The following is a 16,665-nucleotide window of genomic DNA, read 5'->3' as shown; positions in this document are numbered from 1 at the left end:
GCCATAGAAGGGCCCCACTCCCTCCTTGGCCACTTGAGTGGACTTGCAAAAGTCAAAAACAACATCAAAATGCCGTGGAATTGGCCCAAATGACCCTAAAAAGTTGTCATCCATACCATATGGCATTTCCAAATTGTGAAATGCCATATGGTATGGCTGGCAGCATTTCAGGACTTTTTCGGGTGAGTTTCCACTTTTTGTGGAGTTTCAGGTCCCAATACGGCCCCTGGGGTGACATTTCCTACAACATGTTTTTTGTAGCTATGGTCGGTCTTCATAATGTACAATTTGTACTTGTAAAGATAAAATACAAATTATGTTTGTGATTAAAGAAAAATTATATCTACCATGTTCTTCATGCTTGAGAGAATTTATTTATTGATTTGTCAAAAGAATATTTTTATAAGGCATGTTCTTCATGTTGAAATTTGTAACTAGGTCCAGTCTTCATAATGACCTAATTGTAATCATGACATTGTATATTATTTATAAAGAAAGAAAATTTATATTGTATTTTGTAATATTGATTTCATACTCAAGTTTGAGTTAAAAGCATGTTCTTTGTGATTTTAGGTTTTCTAGGTCTTTCTAGCATAAAGAATAATATTGGTCATGTGTCATAGTTCCATTTGGACTCATTGTAATAAATAAAGATATTTATTCTATCAAGAAAAATCGATTTTGTATCCCAAGACCAAGTCGGCCTAAGGGAGGGATATTTGAACCCTCAAGAATGCTATAAATGCAAGGAGCTCAACATCATTTGAGACACTCACTCAAGACAAGTTCAATCTGCAATAGAGAAGGAGAAGAAGAGCTAGAAGGATTAGGAAAAGAAGGAATAATCGAAGTTTCTTGGGCTAAATCTCTCTCTCTCTCTCTCTCCACACGTGTGAAGTTAGGGTTTCTGTAAAGCTACAGTTGCAGAATGCTGAAATTACAGGGCCAAAATTGCAGTAGGTCAAAGTTTGGAAGCTGCCTTGGGGAAGATCTTGTTAGGGGCTGACTTGGTGATTGGTAGGGTTGTTTGATTTGCTCTTTTGGTCTTGGAAGTCTCTTTGTAAAGCAGATTCCAAAAAAGAAAATAAGCATTTTTCTGCATTTTCCCCTTAGAGGGGTTTTGCCCTGTTATGGAGCCTATATCTTGTGTACTGTCTTGTTGTGAATTTTGTAGGAATTTACAGGGTAAGTTCCTCAAATAGAACACCAAAGGACATCGCTCACAAACAGATCACAGATCAATACACCAGTATTCTTGACGTGGTTAAAACCCTCAAACAGGGAAACAGTGCACGGCCTGAGCCAACGTGGCCACTTTAGGCAATTTATTAATAAAAGAAATAAAATTTACATAAGCTTCTCTCATGAACGATCACCCTACAAATGACCCTCCATGCTCTTTAAATAGAGATCATGGACCAATCGGGTGCTAAGCCACAGATCGAGTGTCGGTAATACCGAGGAGAGAATGAACCGTCGAATCACTTCATGTCTAGAACATATCATGACTATCGGATTGTAAGTTACAAATGTACATAGTAAAGAAACACACTTTAGCTAACTCTACACTAGACCAAGTTATACTTAACTATTTCATATGCGTCGAAATATCCTAACATCCCCCCTTAAGAAAAACTTGGGATAGGATTGAAGGATGTACAAATATGACACAATAGGAGAAGGAAGGAGGCATTAGAGCCTATCTCCCCTTAGTGACAACTTCCTGAACTCCAACCATAAATCGAAGTTTAGTAAACTTCGCCTCTGTGAGAGCCTTTGTAAAGATGTCTGCAACTTGATCATCTATTGAACAATATTGCACTTCAATAACATGGTCATGAATGAGCTTTCTGATGAAGTGCATGTGTAGTTCAATGTGTTTGTTGCGCTGATGTTGGACTAGATCTTTGAATAGTTGAATGGCACTTTGATTATCACACCAAAGTGTAGTTGGATGCTGCTGCTGAAAGCCAAACTCTGACAGGATTTGACGAAGCCACATGGCTTCCTTACTAGCTTCTACGGCGCCACGATACTCTGCTTTTGCTGAAGAAAGAGAAATGGCACTTTGTTTCTTACAAGCCCATGTAATAGGGCTAGAACCAAGAGTGAAGACATAACCTGCAATAGACTTCCAATCAGGGTCACCACCCCAATCGGAATCAGTGAAACCAACCAATAGAAGAGATGTTTCTACACCGTAATGAATCCCAAACTGAACTGTACCTCGAACATAACGAAGTATTCTTTTAGCTACTTTCTAATGACTTTCATGTTGGTTTTGCATAAACTGAGCAATATGGCCAACAACAAAGGAAAGCTCAGGTCGAGTATGGGTTAGATACAAAAGTTCTCCTACAAGTTGATGGTATAAGGTAGAATCAACTTCAGGGGAAGTACAAGTGACTGAAATTTTGGCTCCAGACTGAAAGGGAGAAGGGGCTGGCTTATAGTCTTCCATGTGAAAGTGGCATAGAAGATCACAGGCATACTTGGACTGGGAAAGGGAAATACCTTACTTGGATTGCAAGACTTGAAGACCAAGAAAATAATGCAAGTGTCCTAAGTCTGTCATTTCAAACTGCTTTTTAAGGCTGGACTTCACATGTTTTATAAGGTTGGGATCACTACTAGTAAGGATATGTTAGCCTCTCTCATAAAACAATAATAAATCCAAAATAAATAAATTAATTAAATATTCCAAGTTAGGAATTTGTGCTTAACTCTTGGGTTGTTCCTCTAAGATAGGAGTTAGTTTAGGTAACTCCTATATTGGTGTGTGTCTGGTGAGAAATTATCTCAACCAAAGGAGAAATTATCTCAACCAAAGGTGTCTAAGATAGCATGCACTATCTTGAGAACACTGTCTCTCATCTATTTATTTGTAACACTATATTCAATTTTTTTGTAATGTATGAATGAGAGATAATACATGAGGAAGCTTGAAGCTTCAGCCTTTTTCTGCCAATATTGTGTCTCTGGTTTTTATGTGTGATTTATATATTTCTATGAGTTAATTTCTCTTTTCAATATGTGGTATCAGAGCTAGGTTGAATGTGAGCTATGATAGATGCTAGGCTTACATTCTTGTTGTAAGCAGCGTGGAGTGAACTGTTGGAAACGGATCCATCTTGTCTATTGTAATGGTTGATATTTTAGTTAGAAGTGGCTGAGACAAGCTAGCCAGGGGAGGCCTGACAGATAGAGGCAATAGGACAAAGTGATAGACAGAGGAGAAGGCCAGGGCAGAGCACGCCCATCTTTGTATGATCAGGCCATTGAGTTCATGGAAATCGCCACCTGAGTGTAAATGAAACAAAACTTCTGTTGATTAGAGATCCGCTCAGAGATCAGGAAGCCCTGCGTAAAAGCTGTTTATTTTGTCAGTTCATACAAAATTAAATTCTGAGCATTAGTATACGAAGGTGTTGCAAAGGTATTCGATTCCTTTGGGAAACGAAATCCATTCTGAGACCAACTTGAGATGTGATTCAGCGCATTGCTAAATCGAGGATGGACTGATTTTCCGAGTCAGGTTTGAAATGGGTTTTGATCGGAGGTTTGCATAGAAGTTCTGTTCTGGACTTCGCTGATCTATTCGCACCAGAGACAAGAATCCGATCTTTCATCGGCGGATATCATTAGCTCTAGCAAAGATTGCATAAGCATTTGAAGTAATGATGCATAAGCATTTGAAGTAAGGCGTGGCGGAGAAATTTATACCAAAACCATCACTCATTTGACCAGACCGCATTGAATTTAAGGACCAGAACCATCACCCTTCTGATCAGACCGCATTATATTTCTGTTAATCCTGATTTCATCGACCTGGGCGGACTGGTGGAGCAGAGAGCATTACGAGTGTCAGTGATGGAGCGCTTCCCATTTTCATCAATCAGTTGAAGAGGTGATGAAGGATACATAGAATTCAAGAGGAAGATCATTTCTGTAAGAATGACTTGAAAGCAGAGCACGAAGTTCCCATCTTCACGTCAAAGGCGAAGAGTCTCAAAGCATACGGCTGATCAGACGAATTCATGTGGCGCAATTGTCATTTTCATATCAAAGCTCCATTCTGTGAGCAGCGTGGTTTTCTGGGTGCTGAGGTATCACAGACTGCCCGACTTTTATCATTCGTAATTCAGCTAGTGGGTAAAACTCTTTTCTAATCAAGTAGAGACCTGAAAGAGGCCATTGAGGCCGGATTGAGAACCAGCTCGGGATCCAGAGGTTCACTGTGAAGGAGCAAAAGATTCCTAAACTCTTCCTCCAAACGAACCATTGCAATCTGCAATACATTCTGTGCCTTATGAACATCGGCCTGGGGCAGCAACACGTCCAAATGGAGTAATCTTTTTAAAGGTTTTACGCTTGGGAAATTGGGCATTTCCAAAACGTGAGTTTACAACCTTTTACTTATATTTTTCTTAAGCCCTATGCACAAAAAAGGATGAGTGGTGTAATGTGAAGCGGAGTTTTTATTATGTTTGAGTTTTAAGTGGGCATGACTTAGTTAAAGTGTTTTTTGGAGAGATAAGGAGTGGATAATATTTTTTAAAATTTTTGTAATGAGGTATGCTGTTTAATGTGTAAAAATGTTTTTTTGGAGTGCTTTGGGGAGATATAAGGAGTGACATAAGAAAGAAGATGAGTGGATAAGGTGCATTATATTTTGTAATTTGAAGAATATTTTGTGGAGATATAAGTGTATTATTTTGTATTTGAAGTGATAAGGGAAAGTTGTTGTAATTCACAGTATTGTTTTACTTTGAGAGGGATCGTGTTACTATCCATTCAAATTTTGAAGACGAGTTGTTTCAAAGGGTTGTCAGTTTGGCATTCTCATTGCTTCAGATGTACTCAGTGATTAATAAAGATATCATTTTTTAGTGTTGATGTGTCCTAGATCTGCCCAAAATTGAATAAGGGGATCTAAGGTACACTATGTGTGCTTGATGGCGCATGTGTTTTATGGATTCATGTTTTTGCTTTTCGATCTGTGTCTAGTTGTGACACATCAATAATTTCATCGCATACATAAAGCAAGCACAACACATAGCTGCAAGAACAACACTACAACAAATAATCAAAGTTTTCAACATCGCCATTCTACCTCAACAAACAATTTCACTCAATATAATCAAGTTCATGAATCTGCAAACTCCAGCGTTTCAAAGCAAAGTCTACATCACTACAATCAAGTTAATGAATCTGTAAACTTCAACGTTTCAGCGCACAGTCTACATCAACATTGTTGAACTTGTAATCAAACTCAAATCACATTGAATTGTAAGGGTGCATTCTCGGTTGAAACCGACACCCAAGCCTTGAATTGAGTCATTGTAGTGAATCATTGAAATCATTGTAAGCTTTTTTGGGTGCATTTTCGACAGTGTTCGACACCCTGTCCATGAGTTTTAACTCCTTGACACAACCATCACAGCAACCAAAACAAGTTCAACTCTAACACCAATCAAGCAAGTTGAGTTCGTCATCAAGCGAGCGTGAATTCTAGAAAGTTCTAACAAGTGTTCTCAGCAAGTACAATAAGCCACAAATCAAGCGAGCGTGCCATTCAAGTTCCATAGCAAGCGAGCCTGTCATTCAAGTAACAAAATCAAGTGAAACAGTTCAAAGCACGACATCTACGACAAGAGAGCCTGAGTTCAAGTGAGCAAGTTCAGATGGCGCAACATATTCAGTTGTTAAACATTCTTCACAGTTTGATCATCTCCAGTGATGAAGACATGGTGCACATCAGCAAAGAAACTCTTGCTGATATTTCACGGCATCTACAACAAACACATGAAACCATTGAGTTTCTTCAACTTGAGTCCCAACTTCAAAGGAATGAATTGCAAGAAAAGAGTGATACTTTCAAGTCTTTGAACCATCCAGATGATAAGTCATTCATCCCAACAACTTCAAGTGTCAAAGTTGTTCATGATCAAATTCCAATTTCTTCCAAACCCCTCATCAAGCCCTGGGAAGAAATTCAAAATAACAAGAATAGACGAGGCTTAGGATATGTCACTGATGCCACCAACTTACATATCCCAGATTATTCCAAGCCAATTAAGTTTGTGAGTGCAGGATTTCTTGAACAACTCACCTCAGCAGGTTCTGAGAAAGTAGTAGTCAACCCGAATTGCACGCAACCTGAAGTTCATGTTCAACCGAAATGCTCTCATTGTCAAAGAGCTGGTCATATGGAAGATCAGTGTTTTGATCTCTATCCGTGTTGCCATTGTGGCAAGCCCAATCATTCCTCAGAAAAATGTCGCAACCAACCAAAATCAGCCAGATTGAAGATACATTATGAATGGATTGATCCTTGGGAATGGTCATCCACAGTCAAACGATTGTCTCAGTTCTACAATCGACTACAATCACACATAGTGCAGCCAGCAGTGAACAGATGATGGTACTCTCATGCAGTTAAATGAGGGAGTACAATAGTGAAACTCTCCTACACCTGAAGGGGGGGATTCAGATATATTTTGGAGAAGATTGTCTCTCCTTTCAGCTGACAAAGGGGGGGAAATGTCAATGAAATTGACAAGTGGTTGTCAGACTGAAAGTCTCGACAACATCAGCGAAGTAGCCAGTGGGCATCTTCATCAGCCAGTGGGCATTTGTCATCAGCAGTGAGCATCAGCAAATTCGCCAGTGGGCGATCGACAGCCAAAGCAGCAGTGAGCAGCTTTCATCATAGCAAAAGCAACATTGAGTTGTTTTTCGACATCTTCAGCCAGTGGGCGTTCATCAAATTGTGTCAGTGGACACCGGATGCTGTTTTCAAACAAAGGACAGTTGGATCCTTTTGCGGCTTGGCACGTGATGGAGTTGTCAAGCAACATTCAGAGATGAATCAGGCATGCAGCTGATTCATGTTCTCTTCAGATTTGAGTTTTTTCCAGCATCCAGTTTTGGCGGTTTTTTCAGGCAATGTTTTTGAGGATCAACATGAGAACTTGGAAGATGGTTCCTTGTTCTTATTTTGGATTTATCATTGAAGGGGGGAATGTTAGCCTCTCTCATAAAACAATAATAAATCCAAAATAAATAAATAAATTAAATATTCCAAGTTAGGAATTTGTGCCTAACTCTTGGGTTGTTCCTCTAAGATAGGAGTTAGTTTAGGTAACTCCTATATTGGTGTGTGTCTGGTGAGAAATTATCTCAACCAAAGGAGAAATTATCTCAACCAAAGGTGTCTAAGATAGCACGCACTATCTTGAGAACACTGTCTCTCATCTATTTATTTGTAACACTATATTCAATTTTTTTGTAATGTATGAATGAGAGATAATACATGAGGAAGCTTGAAGCTTCAGCCTTTTTCTGCCAATATTGTGTCTCTGGTTTTTATGTGTGATTTATATATTTGTTTGAGTTAATGTCTTTTTTCAATAGGATAAGATCATCAACATAAAGAACAAGAATGATAAGGGACTTACCCACTTTCTTGGTGTAGACAGTATTGTCAGAATGACACCTAGAAAAGCTAATATCTAAAAGAAACCTATCCATTTTGGCATACCAAGCCTGAGGGGCTTGTTTGAGACCATAAAGGGATTTCTTAAGCCAACATACAAGGCTGGAGTCTGTTTGTATAAAGCTAGGAGGTTGTTCCATATAGATTTATTCATGCAAGTCCCCATGCAAGAAGGCAGATTTAACATCCATCTGATGGACTTCCCATTTGAAAGAGGCAGCAAGGGAAAGAACAAGGCAGATAGAGTTCATTTTCGCAACAGGGGAGAAGGTTTCAGTATAGTCAATGCCTTCAACTTGTGAAAAACCCTTAGAAACAAGATGAGCTTTATGTTTATCAACTTTTCCATCTGGTCCAAACTTGGTTTTGTAAACCCATTTTCATCTAATAAGTTTTTGTCCCTTTGGAAGAGGAACAAGATCCTATGTATCATTTGCCAATAATGAACGATATTCTTCATTCATAGTTGCGTCCCAATTTGGATGGCCTTAAGCTTTTGCAAAGGTGTCAGGATCATAATTCGCTGAAGCTTGAGCCAGTAAAGAAGAGGCTCTATCAAACTGAGAACCTGTACGTCGTTGATCTGTAGGATCACCTGCGAGAGCACCTGTTGCATCTCGAGTACCACGGACCCATTTTGGAAGATGAGGAGCTGAAGGAGGATCCTGAGAAGGTGGGGGAGGATTGTCATCCTCGTTGTCATCATCTGAAGAAGAAATAGTTTTAGAGGTAGAAGGGATAGAGAGAGGTGGCACATCCGCCGAACTAGGCTCGCAGGCCGATATATTTTCAGCAAACTTTACATCTCTTCTAATGATAACATTTTTGGACTTAAGTGGAATAAGTCTATATCCTTTGACATCTTCAGAATATCCAACAAAATACATTTTTCACTCTTAGGTTCTAAAGCTTTATGTTTCTCCTCTGGAATATGGGCCCATGCTTCACTTCCAAAAATACGAAAGTGACTTACATCTGGTTTAATTGAGCTCCATGCTTATTTTGGAGTGATATTTTTTAAAACCTGAGTAGGAGTGCGATTTACTATGTAATTTGCACAGTTAATTGCTTCTGCCCAAAAATTAAGACTAAGTCCTTTAGATTGAAGCATACAATTAGCCATTTCCTTTAAGGTGCGATTGTTCCTTTCAGCTACACCATTTTGTTGTGGAGTATATGGAACAGTGTGTTGCATTTGAATTCCATGCTCAGTGCAAAAGTTGATGAATTTGTTGTTAACATATTCGCCGCCATTATCAGATCTTAGCTTAAGAATTTGATGTCCAAATCGTTTCTCAACAAAGGCTTTAAAGGCCAAGAAAATGCTAAATACTTCACTGTTGAGTTTTAAGAAGTATACCCAAGTGCATCTGGAGAAATCATCAATGAAAGTTAAGAAATACTTGTAGCCAGAGAATGAAACAAATGGAAGTGGACCACATAAATCACTATGCACAAGCTGTAAAGGGGTTGAGCCGTGCCAAGAGGCACATTTTTCAAAACTATCTCGATGATGTTTTCCGAGTACACATTCGGAACAAACACCATCTCTGCAAGATACCATAGGAAGACCTGTCACCATATTCTCTTTACATAGATTTTGAAGGGAGCGATAGTTTAAGTGACCAAATCGCTCATGCCAAAGTTTGCTCACTTCATCATTATGAGCAACAAATACTGAGGGAAGAGTTGATGACCCAAAGTTGTTAAACTTATACAACCTTGTAGAATCATCAGCAATGTCAGTAGCTAAAATTTGTCTAGGATCTCTTAGGTCTTTAATTACAACATTGTGAGGTGAAAATTCAACGGTTTTACCTTCACCTAAATGAGTTATCTGATATATAGATAGAAGGTTGCGGGATAAGGTTGGAACACATAATACATCATTAAATTGACCATTGTCTAGATGAACAGTTCCAGTCCCTAACACTAAGAGATCTATCATCACCAACATATATATTTTTGGTGTTAAAATCATTTAAAGAAGAAAACGTGGCTTTGTTTTTGGCCATGTGATAAGAAGTTTCAGAATCAATGAGCCACTCATGAGAATGAGAAGAAGAAGATACATCTAGTGTGTAACTAGACCGAGATGCTTGACAACCACATGCAGAAAGTGTTATTCTTGAAGATGAAGTTGAAGTTGAAGAGTGCTCCAAATGGATGTTATGCTTCTTTATTGCTGCTTCCAAGGTTTCCATCTTCTTAAAGCATTTGGATTCTAAGTGGCCATCTCGATTACAAAAGTTGCAATGTCTATCAGTTTTCTTCCCTTTGTTTTTATTTGCCTTATCATTTTGTTGAATTGATTTTTCATTTTGAGATTGAAATTGCTTAGGACCCTTGTTTGGTTTAGGACCATTCTTTTTAAGATACTACTTCTTAGGATTATTTGAATTTGGTTGATGTTGGGCGGCTAACGCTTTCTTAGAAGAGTTTCCAAGATTAAGAAGACCAAGATGTAAGAGTTGTTCTTGTTCTTTTATTAAAGAATCACAAAAAGCATCAAAAGAGGGGGACTTGTAGTCTTGTCCTTGAGAAATGAAGGCTTCTCTGGTAGAATGGAAGGTGGAAACAAACACAGAGTAGGCTGGTCCCAACTTAGTAAGAATGGAATAGATAAGGCTACCATCTTCTTTCTTAACCTTATCACCTTCCAAGAGAAGTCTAAGGGTCTTAAACTTGGACAAAAAATTTTCAATGGAAGAAAAATTATTTGGGTCCAACGTAAGCAACTCATTTTCGAGTTGATGGGCTCTAATTTTATTTTTAATTCCAAAATATTTAGTGAGTTGTTTCATTGCTTCATTAGGGGTATCAAGTTCTGCGATATGGAATCTAATGTCTGGAGAAATAGACATCCCTATCAACCCACATGCTAGATCTTGCCTATTTTCCCATTTCGCTGCCTTATCTTCGTCTTCAGGTTTAGTTTCTTGGCCTGAGGCTATTCTGTAAAGACCTTTACTTCTAAGTAAATCCACAATGTAGGACCACCATTGGAAGTAGTTGGTGCTGTCAAGAATAACTTGGCATGGACTTTCCATTTTAATAGAAACTGAAGTTGTAGATGTTGAAACTAAGTGTTCCAATGAAAAGATCTCAAAAAATTAGGCCGATTAAAAAAACAGCTCTGAAAACGACTTCCGGATGAAAAAGTTATGGCTTTTTTAAGAAAAGTTGTTGACGATGTTGACGAAGTGCGTGAATGTGCGGAAGTGAATGATAATGTTATATTTAAAAAAAATCCACCCCCCTTCCAAACTTAATCTAATTAGATCACTTTAAAAAAAATTATGTGGCCCACTTTTATAAATAAGTGAAAGTCACTTTTACAATGGTACTTTATGAGCTACCCACTAAATTGTAATTTAAATAAAAGATAAAAAGACTTTAGAATTATAAGTGACTCACTTTTTTATAATGGGTGAGAACACTTTTACATAAAGTAACTTTAAAACATAAGTTACATGTGTTTTTTGAAAAAGTAACTCAACAAAAAGAAAGACTTGAACTCAAGACCTCTATTTTCATATTATAACTTTGGACCAAGTGAGCTAGTTTAAAAGGTTAGTAATTTTTGGAAAAGAGGAAGGGTTTTTTTTAGTCACTGAAACTTTGGGGTCCGTGCTTACTTGAAAAATCTTTTTTTGCTTACAAAACAAAAAACAACACAACCCAACATGGACATACAAAAAAAACCAAACATTATGGCTTGAAGTTAGCTTTCGCCAGAAACTAAATATTTTCCTCAATGTTTTTGATTTTCCGAGATTACACTAAGGCGCGGCGGAAAAGAGCATATGCATGAGAAAAATCCTTCCTTTTTGTTTATGATTTGCCTAGATTGCACAGAGTCGCAGGGCAAAGAGCATACGCAAAAATGAAAGGTATAGATCCGATAATAAAAAAAAATAGAGAGCTAAATAAACCAAAATAAATAGAGAGATGAATAACTAAAACTGCAAATAAAGACTGTATACCTCCAGATCTTAAAAATGACGTAGCTAGGGCTACCGGAAACCTTTTCGCATGAAACAAAAGGGGTTCTTCACTGGTACAAATGCTTCTAACATAATAGAGCAGTCATCTCGGCCCGAAAGTAGACAGAAATAGTAGATCTAGGAAACAATAGTCGCATGCACTTGTACCGGCTTCAAATTTGGATCACCAACGGATGCGGCCCTCAAATAGCTCTGATACCATGTAGGAATTTACAGGGTAAGTTCTTCAGATAGAACACCAAAGGACACCGCTCACAAACAGATCATAGATCAATACACTAGTATTCTTGATGTGGTTAAAACCCTCAAAGAGGGAAACAGTTCATAGCCTGAGCCAACGCGGCCACTTCAAGCAATTTATTAATAAAAGAAATAAAATTTACTTAAGCTTCTCTCATGAATGGTCACCCTACAAATGACCCTCCATGCTCTTGAAATAGAGATCATGGACCAATCGGGTGTTAAGCCACGGATCAAATGTCGGTAATATCGAGGAGAGAATGAACCGTCGGATCACTTCATGTCTAGAACATATCGTGACCGTCGGATTGTAAGTTACAAATGTACATAGTAAAGAAACATACTTTACTTAACTTTACACTAGACCAAGTTATACTTAACTATTTCTTATGTGTTGGAATATCCTAACAATTTTCATTGTTTTGGTAATTGCTTGATAAACAAGAACCAATAAAGTAAGTAAAGGTCAACATACATGACAAGTAATTATCAAGTTAAGAAAAATCATCTATAATACATAAGTCCCCTGATTTTCCAAAACTTCATGGCCTTTTTCAAAAGCGGGATATTGAATTTTTAAATTTGGATTTTAGGCACCACAAGATGTCAAGTCATCCTACATGTGATCAGGTCGGCTCTACCCCAAGAGAGACCCATTCAGAACCCCTCCAGTGCATGTAAATAAGTGATTCGTCCCCTTCCAAAGGCATCATTCGATTCACACACAAGACAAATAGATCTCTGATTGCAAGTGAAGGGAGACAAGACTAGCCAGACGAACAAGTGAAGAAGAAGTTAGAGATTTCTATGACAAAGAAGAGGAGAAGCTAGCCTAATTGCAGGTCTGAGATTCTTCTGTGATAGTCTGAAATTCTTGTGGTATAATCTCTGTGAGAAGGGCCGAGTTCCCTGTGGTATATCCTTTGTGAAAGGACCGAGTTCCCTGTGGCATAATCTCTGTGAGAAGGACCAAGTTCCTTGTGGTAAATCTCTGTGAAAGGGCTGTGTTCCCTGTGGTATGATCTCTGTGAAAGGGCTGAGTTCCCTGTGGTATGATCTCTGTGAAAGAGCCAAAGTTCAGATCTCTGTTTGCAGAAACACACCCTCCATTACAGACCTTGACGGAGCTGCTCAAGGAGGATTTTTGTGGACAAGTGAAGGAGGTTGGACTTGGCATCTTGTTGGTTGTCTTGTGGAAGCATCTTGCTGGTTAGTGTGACCATAAGCATTGACTTTGATGTATCTCTAGTTGAACTGAATATTTCTCTAAGAAGAAGGTTGCTGGGTTTTTCCCCAAGTGAGTTTTCCCAAGGTAATTCTTGTCTCTCTTGTGCATTGTCATCTCTACTGCTTTATTGTTTCTATGGCTGAATTTCTGAATGTGTATTTGCTTAATTATACATTGGAAGTGCTAAATAATCTTCTATATCATTGGAATTAATTATAAAGTTTCAGAGATAAGTGCTTGTATAATTTGCACGCAAAAACTCAACACAACATAGGTGTACATTATCATGTGTTGACAAAATAGCCATAAAGAGTTGATATGCATTGTTGGGGAACTATGACTAGGTTGATCAACATCAAGAAGCCCAACACTTAGTATCTTAGTGTGGACCATTTCCAATCATTGAGAAGATTAGCATTCGATTTAGATTCCATTCCAGTCATGGAGATCTATTATGTGGTAAATGTAGATTAGTGTTTGAGCCATCCTTTTTGCACAAAGAGACCAATGAGGAATCCTCACACTTGTTGCAGAAGAACTGATTCCATATCAGCAGGTAATTCTGAAATATGATCAAGTACTTAGTGAAAGACTAGATCCACCAACCATGATGAGACAAATTTGTTCTGAATTGGAAGTTAAGGATGGTTCTGCACTAAAACAAGTTGTATGCACAACATTGAACCAAAGAAAAGTTCCCACATTTAAACTTAGGAAGTGGCGGAGGGATTTCGAGTTGTGAGGTTGACTAAGGGCAAACTCAGAGTTCTTGGGTGATCATGTAGTCGGGATTGATAGAAGAATAAAGTTATGAAAATGAGGTTTGTGTATCAAGAAAGAGACTGCAGGCTTAAGTTGCAGTATCCAACAGAGAACCACAAGAACAGGTCGCAGGACCAAATTTGGCCAGAGGCTTAGTCCTGACCAAATAGGCTAGAAGAGCCATAAGCCCCATAGAGAAATTTGGCTTCAGCAAAAATCCAGTAATCATTAACTTAAAGATCAATCACATATGGAAGCTTATAAAGGCGAGCCTCTCTGGCAAGGTAACCATCCATTGTACAATGTATACATAATGATGTGTTTGGTGGTCATACAGCTTTAGTACTTGATTATGTATGTATCTCACCAACCCTAGAATACCAAGTTTCTTCTCAGCATGTGTTTCTAGTGGAGAAAGGCCATCAATTAGGATATGACAAAACATACGAATGCTAATACATTAATACATCTGTTTGGCAATTGTGATGTGTAGGGTTCGGATTGCAATCTATGCTAGTGAGAATCCTTTCTTTTCTTAACCCAAATCATTCACCATGGATTACTTATGTTTTAACATGATTAGAAGGAAATTGAGATGATAATTTGAACTTTTAGCACTGAATATTTTGTTAGCTGATTGACAAACTTACATTTCAGGTTCTTATCAATACATGATGCGTGGAAATACTAGCATTCCAAACTTATTTATGGCTGGTGACTGGATTATAACTCGACATGGTTCTTGGTCTCAGGTGTGACTACATTTCCCTCATTATCATGTACATTAATCTAGGACTTCATGTCCATTTGGAATACAGGGTATACTTTACTACGTTTTGTTCTTGAATTATTGCAGGAAAAGGCATATGTCACTGGACTAGAAGCTGCCAACAGAGTGGTGGACTACTTTGGGGAAGGACAGTTTGCAAAAATTGTTCCAGTGGAAGATGATGAGCCTCATGTGCAGGAGTTACGAAGACTCAATAGGGCTTTCAATGAAGTCAGAACTCAGTTACCCTTATCAGATTATTTTCTGTAGGATAATAGCCACTCGTATTTGTGTGGTTAGATTCCATTTGCCAGAGAGCAATGATTCAGATTGAAATTAATTGAATAACCTGCTATTTTTTAATAAAAAAGGAGAATGAAGCTAGTTGTCTGTTAGCTGTGGTTACAACATAAGTTCATTTCTGCTTGTAGCAGCATTAAATTGAACTTTCAATTTTCTTCACAATTTATTGAGTCAAGCCCAAACTATGCCCTGGGGAAAACTAAAATTTCATACTGTTTTTAGTAAATTTACAATTAATCTATTCAAGAATCAGAAAACATAAATCATAAAGGGCTCCCCAAATAGCTTATTATGATTTGCAAGTTAACAACATTGCAAAATATATTTACAAAATTAGATTTCTAAAATCCAAAATTTCAACATTTTTGTATTTGTTAGTTTTGGAGATTTTAATTATTTATCTATCTTTTTTCTAAAAATACTACTTACAAAGAATACATGTTACATCAGTATGTTTTAGATCCCTTACTCAGGACAGAGAAGCAAAGAACGAGATCTGATAAAAATAAATAAAAAATCAATAACTAAAACACAATATCATCTGAGAAAGGATTACTAACTAAAACATAATATCATCTATTATTTAAAAATGAAAGAAATATAATTAAAATCAATATATTTACAAAATAAGCAATAATGAACCATATTCTCATTTCTATCGTAAGTTGCCACTAATCTATGTTGCATGAAACTTCAAGGAACCTGACGTTTCAGGCAGTACTCGTACCCGAAACTCGGTCAAAATTCGACCATTACATAATCATCTATTAGAGTTATTATAGACTTGTTTTTTCCTTCTAAATTGTCATCTATGGGTCTTATAATTTATTCCTTTTTTCTTGCAAGATAATGTGTTATTCACTTATTTATTTATATATACATATATGACATTTTGCTGACGTTTCAGCGGACGTTTCCATTTTTGGGAGGTTACGTCTCTAAACGTACCCGTTCCGGAAACTTTGAAACGTTTCGGCATTTCGTGCAACTTAGCCATTAATCAACCACTCAGGCCTTCCATAGTCCATCGCCTATACGATATGGATACTTGCTATCACAAAAAACTGAGGTGAATTATAGGAGCTTCCAAGCAATCCACTCTTGCAAGGATCAAATAAGATTAGGGTATGCCTTTGTTTTCTTTGGAAACATAAGATAATAAAAAATAAAAAAAATAATAGGACAAATAGTTGGCACAATGAGATGTTATCCACTTCATCTGATTTCAAATCCCAAGGAGGGAATCTTTGGCTTATTCTGATAAGGTCCAAAGTTTAGGCTCATGGTTGGCACTTGTGTTCCACGGGGTCGCGTCCCCCCGCCTAGGGGTCTTGTTTCCTAGCTCCCTCGTGTTCCAGGGACTTGGGGATGACTGGGGGTCGTTTCCTCAAAAATTGGGGTCAAATCCGCGAAAGGGGGTCGTACGGGTCGTCTAGGGTCGCCTGGGGTCATTTCCTTCGACAAAAATCACCTTTTAAAAAAAAAATTAAATCATAAAATTATAATATATGTTTCACGTTGGATTTTAGGTTTCCATTTTATTTCATCGCTATTGGACATCACTGCAAACCATTGAGCCATCGCTACTGGACAAGTTCACTGTTCCATTGTGCCACCATCATTGCTGCAGGAGTTCACTGTTCCATCGAGCTGCTATCACTGCTAGACGCGTTCATTGTTCTGCTGCAAACCATCGTTGCCGATGAGTTCACTGTTCATTATTTGTGTCGACGCCCATCGCTGCCATCTCACCTTTGGAGTCTTCGACATTGCCGTCGCCATCCATCGTTGCTTAGTTGAAGTTCCCACTGCTGCCCGTGACTAGTCACCACACTGCCCACTGTCGTCGGGAGTCCGT

The 16,665-nt window shown here is 38.0% G+C and overlaps 1 protein-coding gene across 2 annotated transcripts in view; it reads left to right on the top strand.

Moving 5' to 3' along the window:
• The window catches only part of LOC149249469 (uncharacterized), a 276,714-nt gene extending 261,815 nt beyond the window's left edge, over positions 1-14,899 (top strand). For both annotated transcript variants that reach the window (XM_089458701.1, XM_089458700.1), the window contains 2 exons: positions 14,393-14,487; positions 14,592-14,899. In XM_089458701.1, the coding sequence (XP_089314827.1) occupies positions 14,393-14,487; positions 14,592-14,774 (278 nt within the window). In that variant the 3' untranslated portion in view covers positions 14,775-14,899. The remainder of the gene's footprint in view (positions 1-14,392; positions 14,488-14,591) is intronic.
• The last annotated feature ends 1,766 nt before the right edge of the window (positions 14,900-16,665 follow it).

This window comes from Pinus tabuliformis, chromosome 7, assembly GCF_031772625.1.
Source record: "Pinus tabuliformis cultivar Carrire ecotype Pingquan chromosome 7, CPIR1, whole genome shotgun sequence".
NCBI classification, from domain to species: Eukaryota; Viridiplantae; Streptophyta; class Pinopsida; order Pinales; family Pinaceae; genus Pinus; species Pinus tabuliformis.
Note: the sequence above shows the minus strand (reverse complement) of the source record. Positions and strands in the feature narration are given on the sequence as shown.